This window comes from Cetorhinus maximus, chromosome 9, assembly GCF_964194155.1.
Source record: "Cetorhinus maximus chromosome 9, sCetMax3.hap1.1, whole genome shotgun sequence".
In the NCBI taxonomy this organism is placed as follows: Eukaryota; Metazoa; Chordata; class Chondrichthyes; order Lamniformes; family Cetorhinidae; genus Cetorhinus; species Cetorhinus maximus.
In genome coordinates this window covers 77,664,685-77,685,178 of record NC_135887.1, presented here as the reverse complement: position 1 = coordinate 77,685,178, position 20,494 = coordinate 77,664,685, and the positions used below count along the sequence as shown (strand labels likewise).

General features: G+C 46.0%; 1 protein-coding gene across 1 annotated transcript in view; it reads right to left on the bottom strand.

Moving 5' to 3' along the window:
• LOC144684737 (N-acetyl-beta-glucosaminyl-glycoprotein 4-beta-N-acetylgalactosaminyltransferase 1-like) overlaps nt 1–20,494 on the bottom strand; it is an 823,211-nt gene that overhangs the window by 212,932 nt on the left and 589,785 nt on the right. Inside the window, exon 8 of the mRNA XM_078548907.1 lies at nt 3,582–3,660. Within this exon, the coding sequence (XP_078405033.1) occupies nt 3,582–3,660 (79 nt within the window). The remainder of the gene's footprint in view (nt 1–3,581; nt 3,661–20,494) is intronic.

Sequence of the window (20,494 nt, the reverse complement as noted above, 5' to 3'; positions counted from 1 at the left end):
AATGCTAGTCTTGCAGCTTGTTGGTGTTAACTATGTTCAGGGACTTCGGATAGAATGTGGCTGCTGGCGAATGCAACTCAAGGACCAAAACAATTGATTGGGAAGTGAGAGATTCTACATAGCAGAGGCTGAGTTGGGAAGAATGTGAGATTGCACATGGTGCCACATTTGTGTAGGAAGTGATGCAAGTGCTTGTAACTACATGAGGCGTTTCTTTGTTGTATCAACACTTAAAGTGAAAAAAAATTACCTTTTTATTTGAAATATTCTCTGGCTGTTATTTGATGTCTGAATTATGTTGATTCTAGTTGGTTTATTACAACAAGTTTTAAAACAGTGAAATACTGTGAATCAGGATTTCTTTTCGTTGGCATTGAGAGGGTGCCTTTCTTTTAAAGGTTATAAGTCTCATGGGAATCAGAACCTAGACCAATGTATTTTTGAAAGTTGTGATTAATTTGTTAAATTTACTAGAGGAATGCTTCCCCTCACAATTTATTTCCAGTTATTTTCACATATTTTTCTCTTGGTCTACCTTGGTCTTCTCAAGTACATTTTATTTGTGTGTTGTTGGCAAGGCAGCAAATATTCTTACGAATCAGCATTAATACATTGAGTTATTTACATTGATATAATTGCATAATACTGTGTGTTTTGAGGATCAGGGTGGTTTGTCATTGGTGGGGGAAGGGAAATAAGTGACCAAGGTCATCTTGGTCATCATATTACCTTTGGACCTTAGCAGCCAATATCCATTATAAACCCACTCATCCCACAGCTAATTTGAATACATTTCTATTCCTCCATTTCCCATAAGGGCTCAATTCCATTTCCTCAGTTTCTCCACCTCTGTTGCATCTGGTAATCCCATTATCTATATCAGTGCTTGCAATATGTCTTCTTTTCTCTTCAGACACAGATTCCCCACAACTGTAGATGACAGGGCCCTCAATTGTATTTGTTCTATTTCCCATACTTCTGCTTTTAGCCCTTCCCCTCCTTCCCAGAATCACGGCAGGGTTCCCTTAACATCCGTCATTTCCACCATCTCCAGTGTGATGCCTCTACCCAATACATCTTCCCTTCCATTCCCCTTTCATAATTTTGTACAGGCTGGTCCCTCATTGATATCCTTGTACAATTCCCCCATCACCCCAACACCATTCCCTTTCCACTGGCACCTTCCCATGAAAGCAGGAAATGCAAGACCTGCCCTTTTACCTTCTCCCTTCTCACTGTCCAAGGCCCCAAACACAGCTTCAGATAAAGGCTTCATAAGATGATAATGTTTTGGATTGTCTTTTTTAATTCAAGGTAAAATGGAGGAATGAAGAGCATCATGTGATTTGCTTTGAATTCTGCTCGACAACAAGCCTGTGTGGCTTGGCTACCACAGGGATAGGGTGGCCCCGGTCAGAAACAATTGAAATGTATGTGTTGTGTTTCACAGGCAAGAGCAGCTGGACTGACTGTGGACAGACTTTCAGTCTCTGAGGTTTCTGGACAGAAAGAGAGAGAGAGAGAGAGAAAGGGGTCTCACACAGAGGCAAAAGCTGCTGCTGGTGTAATCAATAGAGGGAAGAAGACTGAGTCCTCTGCCAGCTACCAAGCAGAATGTGATGGGGGGTGGGTGGGGGGGTGGGTGGGGGGAGAGGGAAGGGGGTGGGAGGGGAAAAAGACAGTCTCTGGTTAAAGAGATACGTCCTGTGGCACTTTAAAGTCTCTGAAGATTTGCCCTAGTGAGGCTAGGAGGAAAAGTTGCCTGAGTGGGCCTTGTTGTTGGTAGTCAGTTTGAAAATTCTCTGAAATCTGAGGTAAGAGCATTTTGACAGTCACTCGACATTATGACTCAGGGAAGTGGAGAGATATGAACCCACTGGAAACTTGGAGTGACTATGGACTATTTCAATGTATGTACTGCTCACAATGTTGTTTCCTCTAAACTGGGGAAACCAAACGCAGATTGGGTGACTGCTTTGTGGACAACCTCTATTCATTCTGCAAACATTACCCCAAGCTTCAGATCACTGTCCTTTTAATTCTCTGCCTTATTCCTACTCTGATGTCTCTGTTCTTGGTCTCCTCCTAGTGTTTTCCAATGAAGCTCAATGTAAGCTCAAGGTCCAGCACCTCATTTTTCATTTAGACACTTTTTGCAACCTTCTGGACTCAGGGCTGAGGTCGATATCCTCAGATCATTACTTCTGCCTCCATTTCTTCAGATGGCAGCTTTGACAATGAATCTGCTATTTCCCATTTACACTTCCTCTAGGCCCATCTTTTGTTTCTTTATTTTTCTGATTACAATCTCTTGTTGCCTTGCACTATCATCCCTTTTATCATTTAATCTCTCTGCTTTCTCTTTTGTTCTCCCCAGACCCAACCCCTTGCTCTTTCTCCTGCCTCTGCACTTGCTTAAAACCTGTTGCATCTCTAATTTTTCCAGTTATGACAAAAGATCATCAACTTGAAATATTAACTCTGTTTCTCTCTCTGCCGATGCTACTTGACCTGCTGAGCATTCCCAGCATTCTGTATTTCTATTTCACATTTCCACCAATGGCATTATTTTGTTTTTTGTATCTTTTGGAGCAGCAATGGGATTGGGCATTGCCCTTTGACCTGTCTCATAGATGAGTGGCATTCTCTGAGCTTCCTTCTTAGGTTGGCCATCTGCAGATGTATTGTGATATCTTTGAAGGCTGGTTTCATTACGCAGACCTCCAAGAATGAGCATCCAGATCACTTCATATTCTTCCAGTCACAGAAGGAGACATCATCTGTTCCAACTGGTATATATCCCATAGATCACTCATGAGTATGATTTTATGGTGGACAATGGAACTTTGCCAAAAGGAGGTTTTCATTAGCATTGAAACTTGCAGGCTACAGTTGCTTCTTAACCCTTGAAGGCAATCCTTACAGGCATGTGGCTAGATTACAACAATCACAAGTACGGTAATGACCTTGTTGGCATCTTGGAATGTGGTCCAAAATATCTGCATTAGGGAACATATCCCCATTCACACTGTTGCTTTCTTCCTCTCTTTGTGTTCAGTAATATTTCCTAACATTGAGGGTGAATGGATCTCTGCCAATTCCGCACTTGAGTCAGTTTTGACACAGTACAGCATGCTTACTAACACTGATTGGGTCAGTGAATAGACAGCCTGTATCCTACCACTTGGTGACATAAATAGTTCCCATAGCAATGCACTGAGCCATTTCACTTATGGACCTTCCTGTCAATTATCAACTGGCAGTTCACACATGTAAAGTATTTAATGTATGAACTGTGACACTCAAACCACACAGAAAGCTGGGACTATGTTAAAACAGATATAAATTACTGACCAGTCTCGCCACCCAATCAGTATTCTGTTTTATCTCTTTTAAAAGAACCTACTTGTTGGAATGTTAGCCATTAATCTTAAATATCAATCTTGGCAGCCCAACAATTAATTGACAGAGCACTGAGATAATCTGGGCAGATGCAATTAATCAGTTTGATATTGGCTAGTTGCTGATTACTCTGCCAATGAGCTCCTATTCAAGCGAGTTACCAAGTTAACGTCACTTACCCCAACTTCTACGTGATCTGATCCCTTATCATCCTGTTTGTGAAGCATCTCAAAGTAGTACCTTCTCGCAGAAATAACACTGTGGAGAAAGGAAAAGCACTGATGAGGACATTTTTAGAAGTATGGGCCAGATTTTCACTCCCATGGCAGCTAGCTCAAGTCAGGAAATTTCCTGACTCGGGAGGTCCACCTTGGTTTAAAGGATCCCATCAGACCTAATTTTTGCTCTGAGGAGGCGGGGATGGGATAGAGTCGGGCCTGCCGACCCCAGAAGAAGTTCGTAGGTGGCCATGGGGGTGGGCAAGTGCCAAGGCAGACTGGTTAGAAAGCCTTCTTTGGTTCTCTCATACTCTGTCGCAGTTGTTTTAGAAGCTGTTCGGCCTTCTAGCCCTCACCCCTCGCCCACCCCATGGTTCCCCATGCCCTCCGCCCACCAACTACCACCCCACCACCCCATTGACCCTCATGGCACCTCCATATCCACTCAGCCAGTATATATCATGGGCAGACCTCAGGAACCACGTGGAGAGAAAAAATAAACTTCTAGCTATCTAATATGCCTCTTATTCATACACACTTAATAGTGAAAATAACTTCCATTCATGAAACCTATTCAAAGCTTTTATATATCTAGTGGTTAATTTCTTATAAAAACAAACTTCTATTCGGACCCCATCAAAGACAGCTAATCCTTTAATAGCCTCTTTAAACTGTCAATCAAACTAAGAACTCAGAATCCCTGCTGAGAACATTGTAGCTCTTGAAACTCAGCCAAATATTCATAATGGCATAAAAACAGCCCTTTGGAAATATCAATGCAAACCTCTATTGAAACTGCTCAAATGGATGGTAATGTTTTTTCTAACCTACACAAGATGGCCTGTCAATTAAAGCAGTCCAGCAGATGGGGCTTTTTAAATTCTCACTGGCAGTTTCCACCTGTTCTTTTCATGTTTAAAAAGCATGGGGTTTAAAAAAACTTTAGATCATGACACATTAACAGATCTTATCTGCCCTTCAAGAGTGTTTATATCCACTTTATCAATTTGTGACTCCCACACTGAGGATTAAGAACCTTGCAACAGCCAAAAAAGGGTCTGTTTGAATTCAACACTAAGTTAAAATTGCCCTGCTGAGCTCAGGATTCCCTCTTGTGTGAATCATGTCCTGCCCACCTCCCAACACTCCCTGCTGGCAAAAATTGGATCCATTGGAAATGAGGGCAGGACTCCTGCATCTGGGTGCCGTCCACCCTTTTTAAAGGTCCGCAGAATTGGGAAGACTCCACGAAAATCCACCCTATGTCTTTGCGTAGCCATTCAATGCTGCCGCTACTTAGTTCTGGTTTGATCCCAAACTGGTGGTTTCCCACTCATCACCTTGCCACGTAGCATGACTGATTGTTTATTCCGACAGGTTGCCTTCTCACCTCTTGTGTCACCATGAGTAGCACTGCTACTTTTCATGGCAACATGGTAAAAATCAAGAGCTTTTCATTGGGGAAGTTGGAAAGGGAGACCTCCTAAGGTGATAAGGCATGTTACAGCCTCAAAGCAGTGGTCCACATGCCCAAAGTTCATTCTTTTTAGATGCATTTCTTATAAGTTCCCTTGCCGGCTCAGTGGTCAATTGCACTGCCCAATGAAAGAAAAGCAGCTGGAATTCTTAACCCTGATCAGTGTTCTTGACTCTTGCCTTATGTGAACATTGGGTGAGCTCAGGATTGTGCTCAGCTGCAATTGCCTTCATAGTGGAGCAACCTGTCCAGAATCATCATACATGAAAAGAATTGCCATTCGGTTAAGATATCCCCTGTGGAACTGTACCCCAGCAGGAGCTATTACCTTTAGGGAGAAGGCAATAAAACCAGCGGAAGGTTTGGGGGTGGGGAGGGAGGGGCAGGAGGGTGTGTGGGGAGGGGGTGGTGGGAAGAGAGGATTCAAGAAAGTAAGTAATCCCATAGATGAAAGCAAAATACTGCAGATGCTGGAAACCTGAAATAAAAACAGAAAATGTTGGAAAAACTCAGCAGGTCTGGCAGCATCTGTGGAGAGAGAAACAGAGTTAACGTTTCGAGTCCATACGACTTCTTCACGGCTCTGAAGAAGAGTCATATGGAATCGAAATGTAAACTCTGTTTATCTCGTCACAGATGCTGCCAGACCTGCTGAGTTTTTCCAACATTTTCTGTGCAAATAATCCCATAGTTTTCGAATCAGGTTTAACCTAGTTACCCGTAACACAATACACATCCAACTGCAGTTAGATAGCAAATTTGGGCATTTTATCTGGTAATCTTAGGGATTGCACTGGGAAAATAACTTGGAAGTTTGATAGCCAATGGGAATGCCATGTGAACATAATCATAACCTTTAAGAACATGACATTTGAAACAAAATCGATTACAATTTGTATAAATGCAACACACGGCTGCACTGAAGGGTCTGTTGAGCTCTGATAGTATTGGATTGGAGCTGCCAGCCAATCCATACTGCAGTGAAAGCCTACCAGAATCACGCTTTTAAACAAAAGGCCACATTCACAGAAGCAGCTTCTCAAAGACTATCAACACCAAAGCAGGTTACTGATTGAAGTCTAAAGCTTATGGTCAATAAATCTGTTCCTATAAGACATCATTATGGCAGTTGGACAGGGCTGATTTCTACTCTACTCTCGCTCTCACTCAGCTCAATGTTAGTGCCTGTGCCAACTTCAGATTGAAATTGCTTATTATGCGCATCAGTGCAATTGAACTTGAGCTAATAGTCCCGAGTGCTATTTGACTGGGTACATCTCAAATTCCCTGGACAGAGTTCTTTAACTCTGGACTTAATTGTGTTTGATGGTGAGAGAAATTAAAATGTAATAAACAGGTGTAGTTTAATCACTGCATAATGCCTTTTAAACCAGCCTTTTAATTAGGATGAAGCAAAATATAAACTAATAAAGCCATAAAAGCAATGCTGCATATCTGTTGGTGAACTGGTGGTGCTATGGGTTAACATTCACTCTCTCTACTTCTGTAGCTTAGACTGGAATCCAGACCAGATTGATAGAATAAAAACATTTTCTACATCTGCTGTCATAAATGAAAAAAGCTTTATATGTTTGCAATATATCTGTGGACCCAAAGCCAAAAATAACTATTGGTCGATCAACATAAATGGATGCCCTTACTTCAGCAGAGGCTGGGAGACAAAATGGCAGGTGTGCAAAGTTAAAAAAAAAATGCTTGCAAGGTTGGGGTTGAAGCAGCTCACTGGAGGAAAGAAAAGGGAGTTTCATTCTGCATTTAATCCACAAAATACCTGACCTAGACCTGACAATGATTTAAAGGGTTTCATTATGAGGGTAGTTTGCATAAACTTGACTTCTATTCCCTTTAGTTTGAAAAATTGACGAGTGATCTGATGGGTGACTTTAAAAGATTAAATGTTATTTAAGGAAGGATGTAAATGTGTTGGAGGTGGTTCAGAGGAGATTTACTGGATTGATACCTAGAAAGAGCGGGTTTTCTTATGAGGAAAGGTTGGACAGACTGGGCTTGTTTCCACTGGAGTTTAGAAGAATGAGGGGTGACTTGATTGAAGTATATAAGATCCTGAACAGTCTCGACAAGGTGGACGTAGAAAGGATATTTCCTCTTGTGGGTGAGTCCAGAACTAGGGGGCACTGTTTTAAAATTAGGGGTTGCCCTTTTAGGACAGAGATGAGGAGAATTTTTTTCTCTCAGAGGGTTGTGTGAATTTGGAACTCTCTGCCTCAGAAGGTGGTGGAGGCAGGGTCATTGAATATTTTTAAGGTGGAAGTAGATAGATTCTTGTTAGGCAAGGGAATCAAAGGTTATTGGAAGTAGATGGGAATGTGGAAATCAAAACACAAACAGATCAGACATGATCCTATTGAATAGCATAGCAGGCTCAAGAGGCCGAATGGCCTTCTTCTGCTCCTATTTCGTATCTTTGTTAAAGGAGTCGATAGGGTACATACAGAGGAACTATTTCCTCTGGTGGAGGAATCGAGAACAAGGGAACATAGTCTTAAAATTAAAGCTAGGTCATTTAGGAGGAAATTCTGGAGGCACTTTTCCACACAAGGAGTAGTAGAAATCTGGAATTCTCTCCCCAAAATGGCTGTGTACAGCAGGGCAACTGGAGCTGAGTAGGCTGAGATTGAAACAAAAACAAAAATAGCTGGAAAAACTCAGTAGGCCTGACAGCATCTGCGGAGAGGAATACAGTTAACGTTTCGAGTCCGTATGACTCTTCATCGGAACTAAGGAAAAATAGAAATGAGATGAAATATAAGCAGGCTGAGGGGGGTGGGACTGGTAGAGCTGTCAGACCTGCTGAGTTTTTTCAGCTATTTTTGTTTTTGTTTCAGATTTCCAGCATCCGCAGTATTTTGCTTTTATCTTAGGCTGAGATTGTCATGTTTTTGTTGGGAAGTTGTTTGACATCAATATTCACTATTGTCTAAAAACTACAACTGGTATTCCTCATCATAAATGGCATAGATATAAAGCTCACCAACCCCTCTCCCGAAAATTCATCAAGATGCTCCATTGTATTGAGCTACTCCCTTTAAAAGTAATCCCTTTGAAATTTTTTTTAAACTGAGGGAAGCGTAACTTATTTTCAGCAGGATCCATTTTATCTGTAATCTCTAAAACTGTGAATTAAAAAATACAGAAAGTTAAAAATTTCCCTATGGTGCTGCTCATTGGGTATCCCAGGACTTAGGAGCTCTGTTTTATGTACATCATAGTCCCACATCACCTTAAACATGGCAATGATTGATTTATCACTGTAATGTAGCAAAATGCTGAAGTGATATATTTTATCACTGGCTCAAGGTGAAAATATTACAAACTTTACAAAGAAAGAGGCCACACAGATATGTTTCCCTACCATTTTGAAAAAGCTACTTCACTGTGCAAGTAAAAGCAAAATAATAATACCAGGATTACCCTTCCTGAAAACAGTGGACTCCCTCTTAGTGGCGGGAAAGCTTGCCCTGCATCACAAATGGACCCAATCCAGAAAAATGGATGAGGATTACAAGAGATTCCCAGTAGCAGGTGGAAAGTTCTGCCTTATTACCTTCCCATCATTTGAAGAAAAGTTAAAAAACTAAAGAAAAAAAAAGACGGTGCTTCTGACATGTCTTCCCTCTTCCTTAACTGAGGTTTCCCAGCCACTGTGGTTGACAGGACCCTCAACCGTATCCGGCCCATCTCCCGTGCCTCTACCCTCACACTCTCCTCTCCTTCCCAGAACCATGATAGGGTCCCCCTTGTCCTCACTTATCACCCCACCAGCCTCTGCATTCAAAGGATCATCCTCCACCATTTCCACCAACTCCAGCATGATGCCACTACCAAACACATCTTCCCTTCACCCCCCGGCGGCATTCCACAGGGATCATTCCCTCCGGGACACCCTGGTCCACTCCTCCATCACCCCCAGCACCTCAACCCCCTCCCAAAGCACCTTCCCATGCAATTGCAGAAGGTGCAACACCTGCCTCTTTACCTCCTCTCTCCTCACCGCTCAAGGACCCAAACACACCTTTCTGGTGAAGCAGCGCTTCAGTTGCACTTCCTTCAATTTGGTCTCCTGCATTCGCTGCTCCCAATGCAGTCTCCTCTACATTGGAGACACTCGGTGACCGCTTTGTGGAACACCTTTGGTCTGTCCGCAAGCATGACCCAGACCTTCCTGTCGCTTACGATTTCAACACACCACCCTGCTCTCTTGCCCACATGTCCGTCATTGGCCTGCTGCAATGTTCCAGTGAAGCCCATCGCAAACTGGAGGAACAGCACCTCACCTTCCGACTAGGCACTTTACAGCCTTCCGGACTTAACGTTGAGTTCAACATCTTCAGATCATGAAATCTCTCCTCTATCCTCACCCTTTATCCTCTTTTTTCAATGTTCATTTTTATTTTTTATCCAATTATTTTTATTAATTTTCATTTTCATTCATTGTTTTATCCCCACCTTTTATCCTATTTTCAATCTTTTTTCCCACCACTGTCCCCTCCCCCCACCACACCCCCACTAGGGCCATTTATCACTTGTTCATGTTGTTCTTTCCAAAGTGCTTATCCTTGTCCTGCTATTATCACATTCTGCTTTCTGACCTTAATGCCACCATCAGTACCTCCTTTAGCCAGTACCACCACCATTAAAACCCCTTTGTCCTTTTGTTCATGACATCTTTGTCAATCTCTCCTTTGCCTCCACTTATCGCTGGCCTTCCATCCAGCTTCACCTGCTCCATCCCCCTTAAACAGTATAAATTTCATCACATTTTTACTTCTCTTTAGCTCTGAAGAAGAATCATACGGACTCGAAACATTAACTCTGTCTTTCTCTCTACAGATGCTGTCAGACCGGCTGAGTTTTTCCAGCATTTTCTGTTTTTGTTTCACATACAAGTAATGTTGTTCTGACTGCTTCAAAACCTCTTATTCTCAAATTAATAGGATTAGATATGTTTGTTGCTCTAATTCACACAGTGGATTTGTGATTTTAGCTAAAATATAAAGGACTTTTCTTTAAATGATGGGAAGGCAATGGGGCCGAACTTTCCATCTGCTGCTGGGAATCTATTGTAATCCTCACCCATTTTTCTGGATTGGGTCCATTTGTCATGCAAGTCAAGCTTTCCCGCCACTAAGAGGGAGTCCACTGTTTTCAGGAAGGGAAATCCTGGTATTAATCCAGTGTGACCGCAGCTGTAGCAACTGAAATGGCATGTAAATTCCTTTTATTGAAGGCCTCAGTTGCGACCAAGGCCTTCAGCAGGAGATGGATCTGATTGAAATGGAGTAGCTGATGGACCTTCACCCTTCATCAAGGGCCTGCCTATTGGGACTAGTTTTGGGCTGCATGTGGTGGTTCCACGTAACAATGGTTAAGAGGGGCCGCTAGGCGGGAAATTAAAATCTGGTGTCAGAATTGCAATTGCCAGGGGCGCCTGGGTCGGGAGCGGGTGCAATTTAAAAATCACATTCCAAGAAGCCGTCTCTGGATCCTGATGCCTCCGGGACATACTGCGATTTTCAAATGGAGAGTGAGGGGGCATGCTCGCCAATAGTTAATGGTCCACCATGCTCCCTAAGAAGCTTGTAAACAGGCCAGGGAGGGCAAGGAGGGATTTTCAAAGGTCAATTTGGCAAACCTGAAAAGTCTAGTACACATATATTCCACCACTGTCAGGTTCATTGTGGGCGGAAATGAAAGTTTGTTTTTAATTATTGAAAAGTGTCAGTTTATGGGGTATCTTGCGTCAGGTCAAGCACATTAGTTTTAACTTGACCGTATGACCATTTTTCTTTGCCTTAATGTTGCTGGCATTCTGAGGAGCTGCCTGCTCTATTTGGCCAGGCAGTGGCATGCCCTATCATGGCTGCCATCTGCCTTTGCTGCTGGGCTCTGCAGGCAGCTCCAGCCTCTGGAGATGCTTGACACCATAATTTGGATGCCAAGCTTGCCTCCTGCCCAATTAGGGAATTCAGCATTTCAAAATAGTGTTACTTGAGCGACGCAATGGCAGCACAGGGTTGAGACCCGGAATTCAACTGGGCTTCAGATTCCAGACCGCACATTGAAAACTGGCCTCTGGGCTTTGCATCCCCATCAGCATTTTTAATCCATGGGCAGGGAACAGTTGGTGAGCAGCAAGCTGGCAGGGTTAGGGAAAGGAAAATGAGGTAAAATGGGCAAAATCAGAGAGTGGCAGGGCTAACTGAATGATTTTATTCTGTTTCCCGCTTCTGTCCAGTTAAGGCAGAAAGCGGAGAAAAATGCAGCCCAAGTACTTTATTTGCTTATTTGCTCCCCTTCTTTCCCAAAACTTTCCTTCTTTTTCTCAATTATTTACATGTACTACTTGTCTCCTCCTTACTCCCCCCAGTGAAGATATAAGGGCACTGAATTTTATTCCCCTTTGTGCATTTGCGGTTTTGATGAATCTCTCTTCAGGCGCTTTCTCTCACTCTCTTTTAAATCTGCCATCAAAAAAACAATTGACCCACCAGCCTTGCAAACCAACACCTCACCTCCAAGCTCTGTTTCCTCTCCAAAGTCCTTGAATGTGTCGTTGCCTCTCAAATCCATGCCCATCTTTTCCAGAACTCCATGATCTTAATTTTATGCCCCTGGTGGGGGGATCAGGATGGCAGACTTGGGGCCATAAAATTGGGTCCATGCCAGCAGCACCAGGCCCCATGGATATTCAACCTGCAGTGTGAGGAGGCGTTGGGCAGTCGGATCACTCGTGGGCCAATTAAGGCTTTAATTGGCCAAGTATTGGAGCAGCGGACGTCAACGCCAAGTGTCCAGACTAGGCCGGGGAAGACGGGATGCCCCCTGTTCAGCCATCCTGTACCAATCAGGAGCCTCCTCCACACCTCTTCCCCCTCCCCCCGCCCTGTCAATTCAGGCTTGAGCCCCCCACATCGCAGCCTGCCAGCCTGGCTCTGGCAAGACCCCAGGTTTAACTGAAAGTCTGGGCTCCATCAGTATCTCCACTTTGAAGCTGCCTGCAATCTCAGTGGCACTGCTGGGCCAAGAGGGCTGTCGGCCACTTGATTAGCTCGTAGTTCTCGGGGGTGGGAGTTCTCTCTGTTGCGGGTGGTAGCCCAATTGTAAGCCAGTTAAAGGACTGATGGCCGTTAAATAACTACAAGGCGAGCTGGTCAATTGACCTTTATGCTAGGGCAGGGACTCCGCTGTCATGTAAAATTCAGCCCCAGGTTGGAATTCCTCCAATCAGGTTTCCACTCCCGCCATATTACCAAAACAGCTTTCACCAAAGTCACAAATGAAATCCAATATGACTATGACGAAGGTAAACTATCCTTCTTCATGCTTCTTGACCTATCAACTTTGACACAGCTGACCACAACATCCCTCCTCCAATACCTCTCCACTAATGTCCAGTTGTGTGGGTATACGCTCACCTTGTTCCATTCTTATCTAATTGTAGCCAGACAATCACTTGCAATAGTTTCCCTTCCTGCTCCCACACTTTTACCTCTGGTTTTCCCCTAAACGTCTATCCTTGGCCCCCTCCTATTTCTCATCTACATGCTACCCCTATTGTGACAGCATCCGAAAATGAAGTATTAGTTTTCACATGTAGCACAAACACCAGTACTTCAACAATACAAAGAAAATCTTAACTCCATGAGAATAACTCCAAATTTTTATTTAGTGCCTGGAACCACATTAAATTCCTCGCAGCAGATTGAGGTGGTGATGCAAATGGAACTATCAAGTTCAAGGAAAAACAAAAATTATGTTCATTAAAAATACAATTAAAAGGCTTAAATCTCTGTTCATGAATAATAGTATTAACAAGAGCTTTTCAATGCAAATTCAGCTGCTCTGTGTCAAAGTCACTATCTGTCTGTAAGTTCAAGGCTATACCAGCCAGCTATAAATTGAGGAATTATTTTATATGCTTCAGCAGCTGATAGGAACACTCAAATGTCAATTAGCATACAATTAACACTGAATGGAACAAGATCCCTTAACAACTGAACAATCTTCAAACAGGGCAGCAGAACATGACTTAGGCCCCAAACTCCTTTAAAACATGTTCCTTCATCTACATAGACCCAGGTGGGAGGAATGGTATTGGATGGGTGGGGAGATTTATGGTTCTTGACATCGCTGCTAAATTGTTCCACCATGTCACATCAAACAACTGCCTGGGAGTCAAAGTTGAAAGACTGGGCACTTAGGGCAGAATCATCCCAGTTCTGCGGTAAGTGCAGTAGCGCGCGCGTGAAAAGAGTTGTTTTACCCACTGGCCGCAATGATGGGTTTTCGTGCCATATAGTCCCATTCCCGGCATGTGCCGCCTCATTAATAATGCCTTCAGGGGAAACACTTCAGAACACTGGCAGGCGGGCTCGGATCTGCCCTCCACACTGTGACCTCAGTGCTTCCTCGCTCCCACTGCCATATTTAAAGTGTGCCAGAGCGCGTGCCTACTTCATGTCTTCAGACCAAGACTTCTCCAGACCACAGATGGCCCCGAAACCAAGAAGGCTTCAGCCCCCCAAATTTAGTGACGCCACTCTGGGGCGCCTGCTGGACACAGTGGAAAGCTGCTACAATGTCCTCTACCCCAACTCTGGCTGCAGGAGGTCCATCAGAGTCGCCAATCCAGCCTGGAAGGTGGTGACAACAACAGTCAGTGCCACTGGAGCACAGAGAAGGACAGCCATCCAGTGCAAGAGGAGGATGAATGGTCTCATCTGTTCCACCAGGGTAAGTCAACCATCTCATCACTCTCAACTCACACACACACACAAACTCATCACACATCCACAGGGATCTCACACCTCAAGGGACAACACCACTAACTCTCACACACACCCTCGCATCTCCATCAGGTGCATATCCTCTGGTGCTCGCATCCTCATCCTGTCCATGACTCTGCTCACCACACAAACATTCCATGCAGTGCCATGTGTCCTGCTCACACTCTCTCCATCTGTTTTCATGCAGAAGCTGACTTACAGCAGCAGGGAGAGGTCGCAGACTGGGGGTGGAGTGGCCCACATTCGGCGCCTCACTCACTTTGAGGAGTGTGCTATCGCATTGACTGGTGAGGATGTGAACCATGCCTGCGGCGATGGTGAGGTCAGCAGTGAACACCCACATGGTGGATCCTGCACCCCATCATCCCTCTCTCAACGCAAATGTGAGTGCTCTCTCTCCTGCTTTTGACTCTGCTGCCATGCACTAATTATCTAAACTTTGGTTCACAGGGAGCTCCGGCCAAATGACGAACACCCTCAGCCAGCCAGACCCTTAACTCCATCCAGGTCCTCACCTCCAGCCAAGAGGACACCTCCTCCATTGAAGAGCTGGAAATAAGCATCCTGGAAGACCCATCACAGCGCTTACCCACACCCTCCACCAGCGCAGAGATACACACCTCGGTGATACCTAGATCTAGAGCAGGTTCGGGTTCACAATCTGGTGGTCCTGGCAGGGACAAGTGTCCGCAGCAGGAGGAGGCAGATTCAGCCGAGCACCCTGACACTCGGAGGGCTGCTGAGGAAGAGGCATCTGTGAGGTCCCAGTCGGATGACGAGCCTCTGGATTTGGCCTTCCAACTCATCCTGGAGAGTCAGCAGAAGGTGTGGGAACATCACACAGAACTGTTGGAAGCCCTCAACAGAGTGACATGCGAGTCGGAGGAGTGCATTAGCCTCATCTCTGATGAAGTGGTGCCCACATGTGTGCGCATGGAGGTCTCCATAGGAAGGACAGCAGACGCCATGGAAACCCTGGTCCAGGAGAACACGGAGATTTTTGCAGATCTGCACTCCATCGCAGTATCCATGGGTGAGTTTCTGCATTGGCAAAGCAAGATGGAAATGGGGCACCTTGACGTCTGTCCAGGTGCTCCTTGGGAACCCGAAGGGAGGAGGGACGGCAGCTGGAAACCCCTGAGTCATTTACTCGGGAATCTAAGAGGCTATTCACTCCCTCCAGGTCCCCTTTTCCTGTGACCCCTTCAACCTCGCCCTCCGCCACAGCAGAGGGAGCAGCTGACCCACAGGAGGACAACCAAAGCAAGCCAGGGCCCTCGAGGCTGCGGCCCTCCAAAGCATGTCTAAGTCATTAGAGGCAACAGGGCCAACCATTGCACAGGCTGTCTCCACCCATGCTGTCGATGTAAGGGCAGCACCTAGAAGTGGTAGGTCTAGAAAAGTTAATCTGAAAATATAGTCACCTTTACAGCATAATGTGTAATTCACTGACAGGATTCACGAGGCCCCCCAGTGTATCCCCCCACCCTCCTGCACCCCCACCCTCCTGCCCCCCCATCCCCCCCACTATCATGCAGCCGGACCACAAGTGATTCTGGAGGCAGAAGTGTGTATGTGGCAGGGCCTTTCGGAACCTCGTGCAAGCACTCTCCCACATACGCAAAACCTTCTTCCATCACACTCAGCTCACTGTCCTGAGCATTTTGAATGCTGCCTGACGGGGTTCTCTCTCAGTTGTCCATCTGAGCTGACCTGCATCTCTACCCACCCACTGACCACACTCCCACACAGCACCTGTGCCCGTCCAACACGAGGCTCCCTCACTTGCAATTTCGGCAACCATGGTAGTCATTCAGTGTCTGATCAGCTTTCCCATCCTTTCCCTTCTCCGTCATCCATGAGCTTTCCCCCATCACTGTCAACTCCTGTGGCATCACCGTCCACCTCCCCACTGTCACCTACCAACCTGAACCCTTGACTTTCAAGGATGTCCGGGTGAATGTGCACATTTCCTACCTTCCTAAGAATCCCACCCCCATCCACATTGACTTCCCCGATCTCCTCCTTCCCATCCCTTCCGAGTCCCCACCAACCATCTTTGCCGTCCCTTCTACCGCTACTGACCCACCCTTACCCTCCCGCTCTTCCAGCTCCCTCTGCCCCCTCTGATACTCATCATTCCCTCCTACCATGCCCACCCTCAGTTCGCTCCCCAGGAGGCAGCCATTGACTCCACAGGCCCCTCCCTTGCACATTCACCTGGACATCCCCCACCACTTACTCCCTCATCCACCCTTACTCCCTCCTCCCCCCCACCTCCCCAAACTGCCTCCTTCCCCCCGGACACCTACCCCCTCTGGACTCCTTCCCTTAATCCTTACTCCTCCTTACACCTACCTCTCCACATGCCGCATTCTCCCCCGTTACACCCTCCTCCTTCATGACTGCCTCCTTCCCCTCCCAACCTCACCCCTCCTGACAGTTTTGTCCCCATCCCACAACCTCATCCCCCCCAACACCTCTGACAGCCCCCCAAACTCACCCCCCAACACCTTCGTTCCACCCCCAACCTCACCCCCCCGACACCTTCGTCCCCACCATCCCAACCTCAACCCCCCAGTACACCTTCCTTTCCCAGTGACACCTAGACCTTCCTCTCCCACCACCCGCCCAGCACCTTCCACCACCCCGATACACCTTCCTCTCCCACTTCACCGCTAGACATTCCTCCCCCTCCCGCCCCTCGCCCATCATCCATAGCAACCCATGGCCAAGACTGTGATGTTCCGAAGCAGACCCCAGACATCAATGGAGGCCTCCCACCTTCCATGAGCTGCTTTGCGGTGGAGCCATGTCCATGAGAATCAACCCAGCATGCGATGTATGTGTTCCTCCAGGGTCCGGTAGCTGTGGTACTCTAGCATCTTCTGCTCCTCGGATGTCTGCGATCTGAGCAAGGCCCTGGCAGCAAGTCCCGACTTCTGCACGTCGCACTTGTCCAGACGTGTTCTGGGCCGGTGTGTCTTTCCATCGGTGTAATGGTAAATCTTGCATGGGGTGGCGATTCTAGTCGGGCATAACTTTGCATCCCATTACTGGATGCCGGCCTCCAGCGGGATTCGTATTCCGCCATCGTGGACACCACTGGATGATTCCGCTGTGCTTTCATGTCAGCGTGAAACTGATTTTGGCCTTCTCGTCATTTTGTACCCTCCTGCCCACCATGACGCCTGTGCCAATGGGGCCAGAAAATTCTGGCCCTAGCATCAAGTCCTGCACTGATTCAGCACCATTCTTTTGCTCAGCTTCAGTCCCCAACATTTTGCATTCTCTTTAATATAAAGGTTGTAATCTATTAGCTCTTCAAAAATTCTTCTCTCTGAATGGTTTGACTTCAAAAATCGCAGAAACAGCAGAAGACAACACTTTACTCCAGTCCGAGCAGTGATACAAAGTCAGATCCCAATCCAGAGATGAAACAGAATTCTAAAACTCCGATTGTGGTACAGAAGGACTTCATACATACATGACAATCTAGACATGTAGTGGAATTCCACAATCACATTCTCAATCCAGGAGTATTGTGCATCCTGATCCTGAGGTATAGTTGGACTTCAAAAACATATCTCAATTCACAAAAGTAACAGGGCACAAAGGTCAAACACTGATTTTAAGATGTAACAGAAGGGTTAATTCCCCACTTGGCTGTTCCTGATGATGAGCTCCACTTGCAGGAAACACAGACTGGGAAATGTGCATTTTCAATCCATTCAGTTAAAACGCAAGAAAATCATGGTTTGTGGTCCCGGGCACAGTGCTCCTGATAAATGCTACTCCTCATTGAACAAGTCTTATTGGGAAACTCCAAGGCTGCACACTCAGCAAATTGCCATGTTGCTGATCTTCATTTCCCATCCAGTAATTTCAAGGGACAGAAAATCCTCTGGCAGTGTGCATCCAATCCTTGATGTATGGAGCCAATGAGCGACAGTACTGCTGCTCATGCATATTCCCAAAGGCAACCCTTAGATCTCCTGGAGTGGAACAATGTAGGTTTGCACCTCTGCTTTGTCAACAGTTAAGCTTCTGATCGCTGACAGAGGGTGTGCTGAACATACACATTATACTTGTCCATGAGCAGAAAAAGAGCTTGCAAAATATGTCCATCAGAGTCAGTCTTACACCTCCCTTGGTTGCAATGATGCACTGTTAGAAGGTTTGGGGTCAGGTTATTTATAAGAACTTACATACATACAGTACCTTTATTGTAATAAAATATGCCAAGGTGCTTCACTTGATTGTTCTAGAGCAAAATTAGACACTGAGCTACATAAGGAGATATTGGAGCACATAGCTAAAAGCTTTGTCAAAGAGGTAGCTTTTAAGGAGCACCTTAAAACTAAAAGGAGAGCTAGAGAGGTAGTGAAGTTTAGAGGGGAAATTTTGTAGATCAGGGCCTAAAGAACTCAAGGCACAGTCACCAATGGTGGTATGATTATAACTGGGATGCTCAACAGACCAGAATTAGATGAGCACAGATTTCTCAGGTGGTTGTGGGACTGGAAGAGATTACAGAAATAGGGAGGAGTGAGGCCATGGAGGGATTAGAAAGCAAGGATGAGAATTTTAAAACTGACATGTTGCTCAGCCGGGAGCCAATATAGGTCAGTGAGCACGTAGATGATAGGTCAACAGGACTTGGTGTGAGTTAGACATGGGTAGCAGAGTTTTGGATGAGCTCAAGTTTAAGGAGGGTGGAAGGTAGGAAGCCAGCCAGGAATGTGTTTTGATAGCCACGTCTAGAGGTAGCAAAGACATGAATAAGGGTTTCAGCAGCAGATAGTCTGAGGCAGGGTGAGGTTGGGCAATGTTCCCAAGGTGGAAATAGTCAGTCTTGATGTATGCCTGAATATGTGGTCCGAAGCTCATTTTGGGTTCAAATAGAACACCAAGGTTGTGAACAGGCTGGTTCAGTTTCAGACAGTTGCCAGGGAGCAGGATGGAGTTGGCAGCTAAGGAACAGAGTTTGGAGCAGGGGCTAAAGACAAAGGCTTCAGCTTTCCCAGTTTTTAATTGGAGGAAATTTCTGCCAGTATTGAATGTTGAATAAGCAGTCTGATAATTTAGCAACTGTGGAGGAATCAAGAGAGGTAGGGAAAAAGTTGAGCTGGGTGTCATCAGCGTATGTGTAAAAACTAACACTGTGCTTTCAGTCTACTGGTTAGGGAAAAACGCAATAAAGACATTCTATCTATATTTATCAAACAAAATTAAAACAAGAAGTTGGGGGATGTGGATGGTGGAGTGGGCTACTCTCACAGCTGGCACCAGGGTTTGAATCCAGCTCGGACTGACATAATGAATCTCCTTCCTCTGTTGACTGTTTTGACCCTAGGGCCAAGATTTGGCTGGGACCTATCACAGGTGGGATGGAAAATTCAGAGAGGCAGCCAAACATACATTGACTTTGGGCAGGGGACTGAAAAACCTGGCCACGTGAATTTGGCTGAGATGATTTTAACCCAATTCCACTAGGCTGTGTTTAAAATGAAACATGTTTTGCATATGGCGGGGGAGATGAGCGGGACCTCGGTGTCCCGACTTCTGATGTTGGAGCTGCTCTAATATGCCTTTAAGGGATAGCAGCATGACTAGAAAGCAAATGTGCCATGTGATCCAGTTTAGTTTGACTTTTGCTTTCACTTAGAGCGAACACACAGCTCTGCAGCTCTGATGTCTTCAAGTTTTATGCCTCTGTACATATGTTCCTAGGTCCCTAGTCTCAATAAATGAACCGACAATGTGTTTGCACAATCCCTTATGAGTGATTGGTGCCTTTATGTCATGATAACACACATAACAGGAGCGGGCTGGATGCTGGGCCCTGCCCATGTGGGGCATTCCCTATGGACCACTGGATTCTTGCCAGCAGAAGTCACTGGCCCAGGAGAACGCTGGGCAGGGAACTCGGTCGGCCCTATGGGTCCCCCTTGGGATGAGAAGAGATGCCCTCAGCAGGCTGGGGGCATAGCCTGAAGCCCGGAGCATGGGCTGAAGAAGCAGGGGAGGCCAGAAGCTTGAGAGAGAGAAAGAGGAGAGCAGAGCCACAGCAAGGAGCAGGAGCAGAAGTCCAAGATTGGTGAGTCACAACATCAAAGAGTCAAGGCCACAAATATGGCATCCCTAAGCCTCTGATAGTAGCTGGAGCACCGGGAAGTGGCAGTGGGCAAACAGCTGCGGAAGAACGAGGCAGACCACTTAGACAGCACAACAGAGTCCAAGAGGTCACGAGAAGAGGGAGGTCCCCTTTGTGTCTGGGACACGAGGGGCATGGACAGGGTGGATAAGGAGCAGCTGTTCCCCTTAGTCGAAGGGTCAGTCACGAGGGGACATAAGTTCAAGGTGAGGGGCAAGAGGTTTAGGGGGGATGTGAGGAAAAACTTTTTTACTCGGAGGGTGGTGTCGGTCTGGAATGCGCTGCCTGGGAGGGTGGTGGAGGCACGTTGCCTCACTTTAAAAAGTACCTGGATGAACACTTGGCACGTCATAACATTCAAGGCTATGGGCCAAGTGCTGGTAAATGGGATTAGGTAGATAGGTCAGGCGTT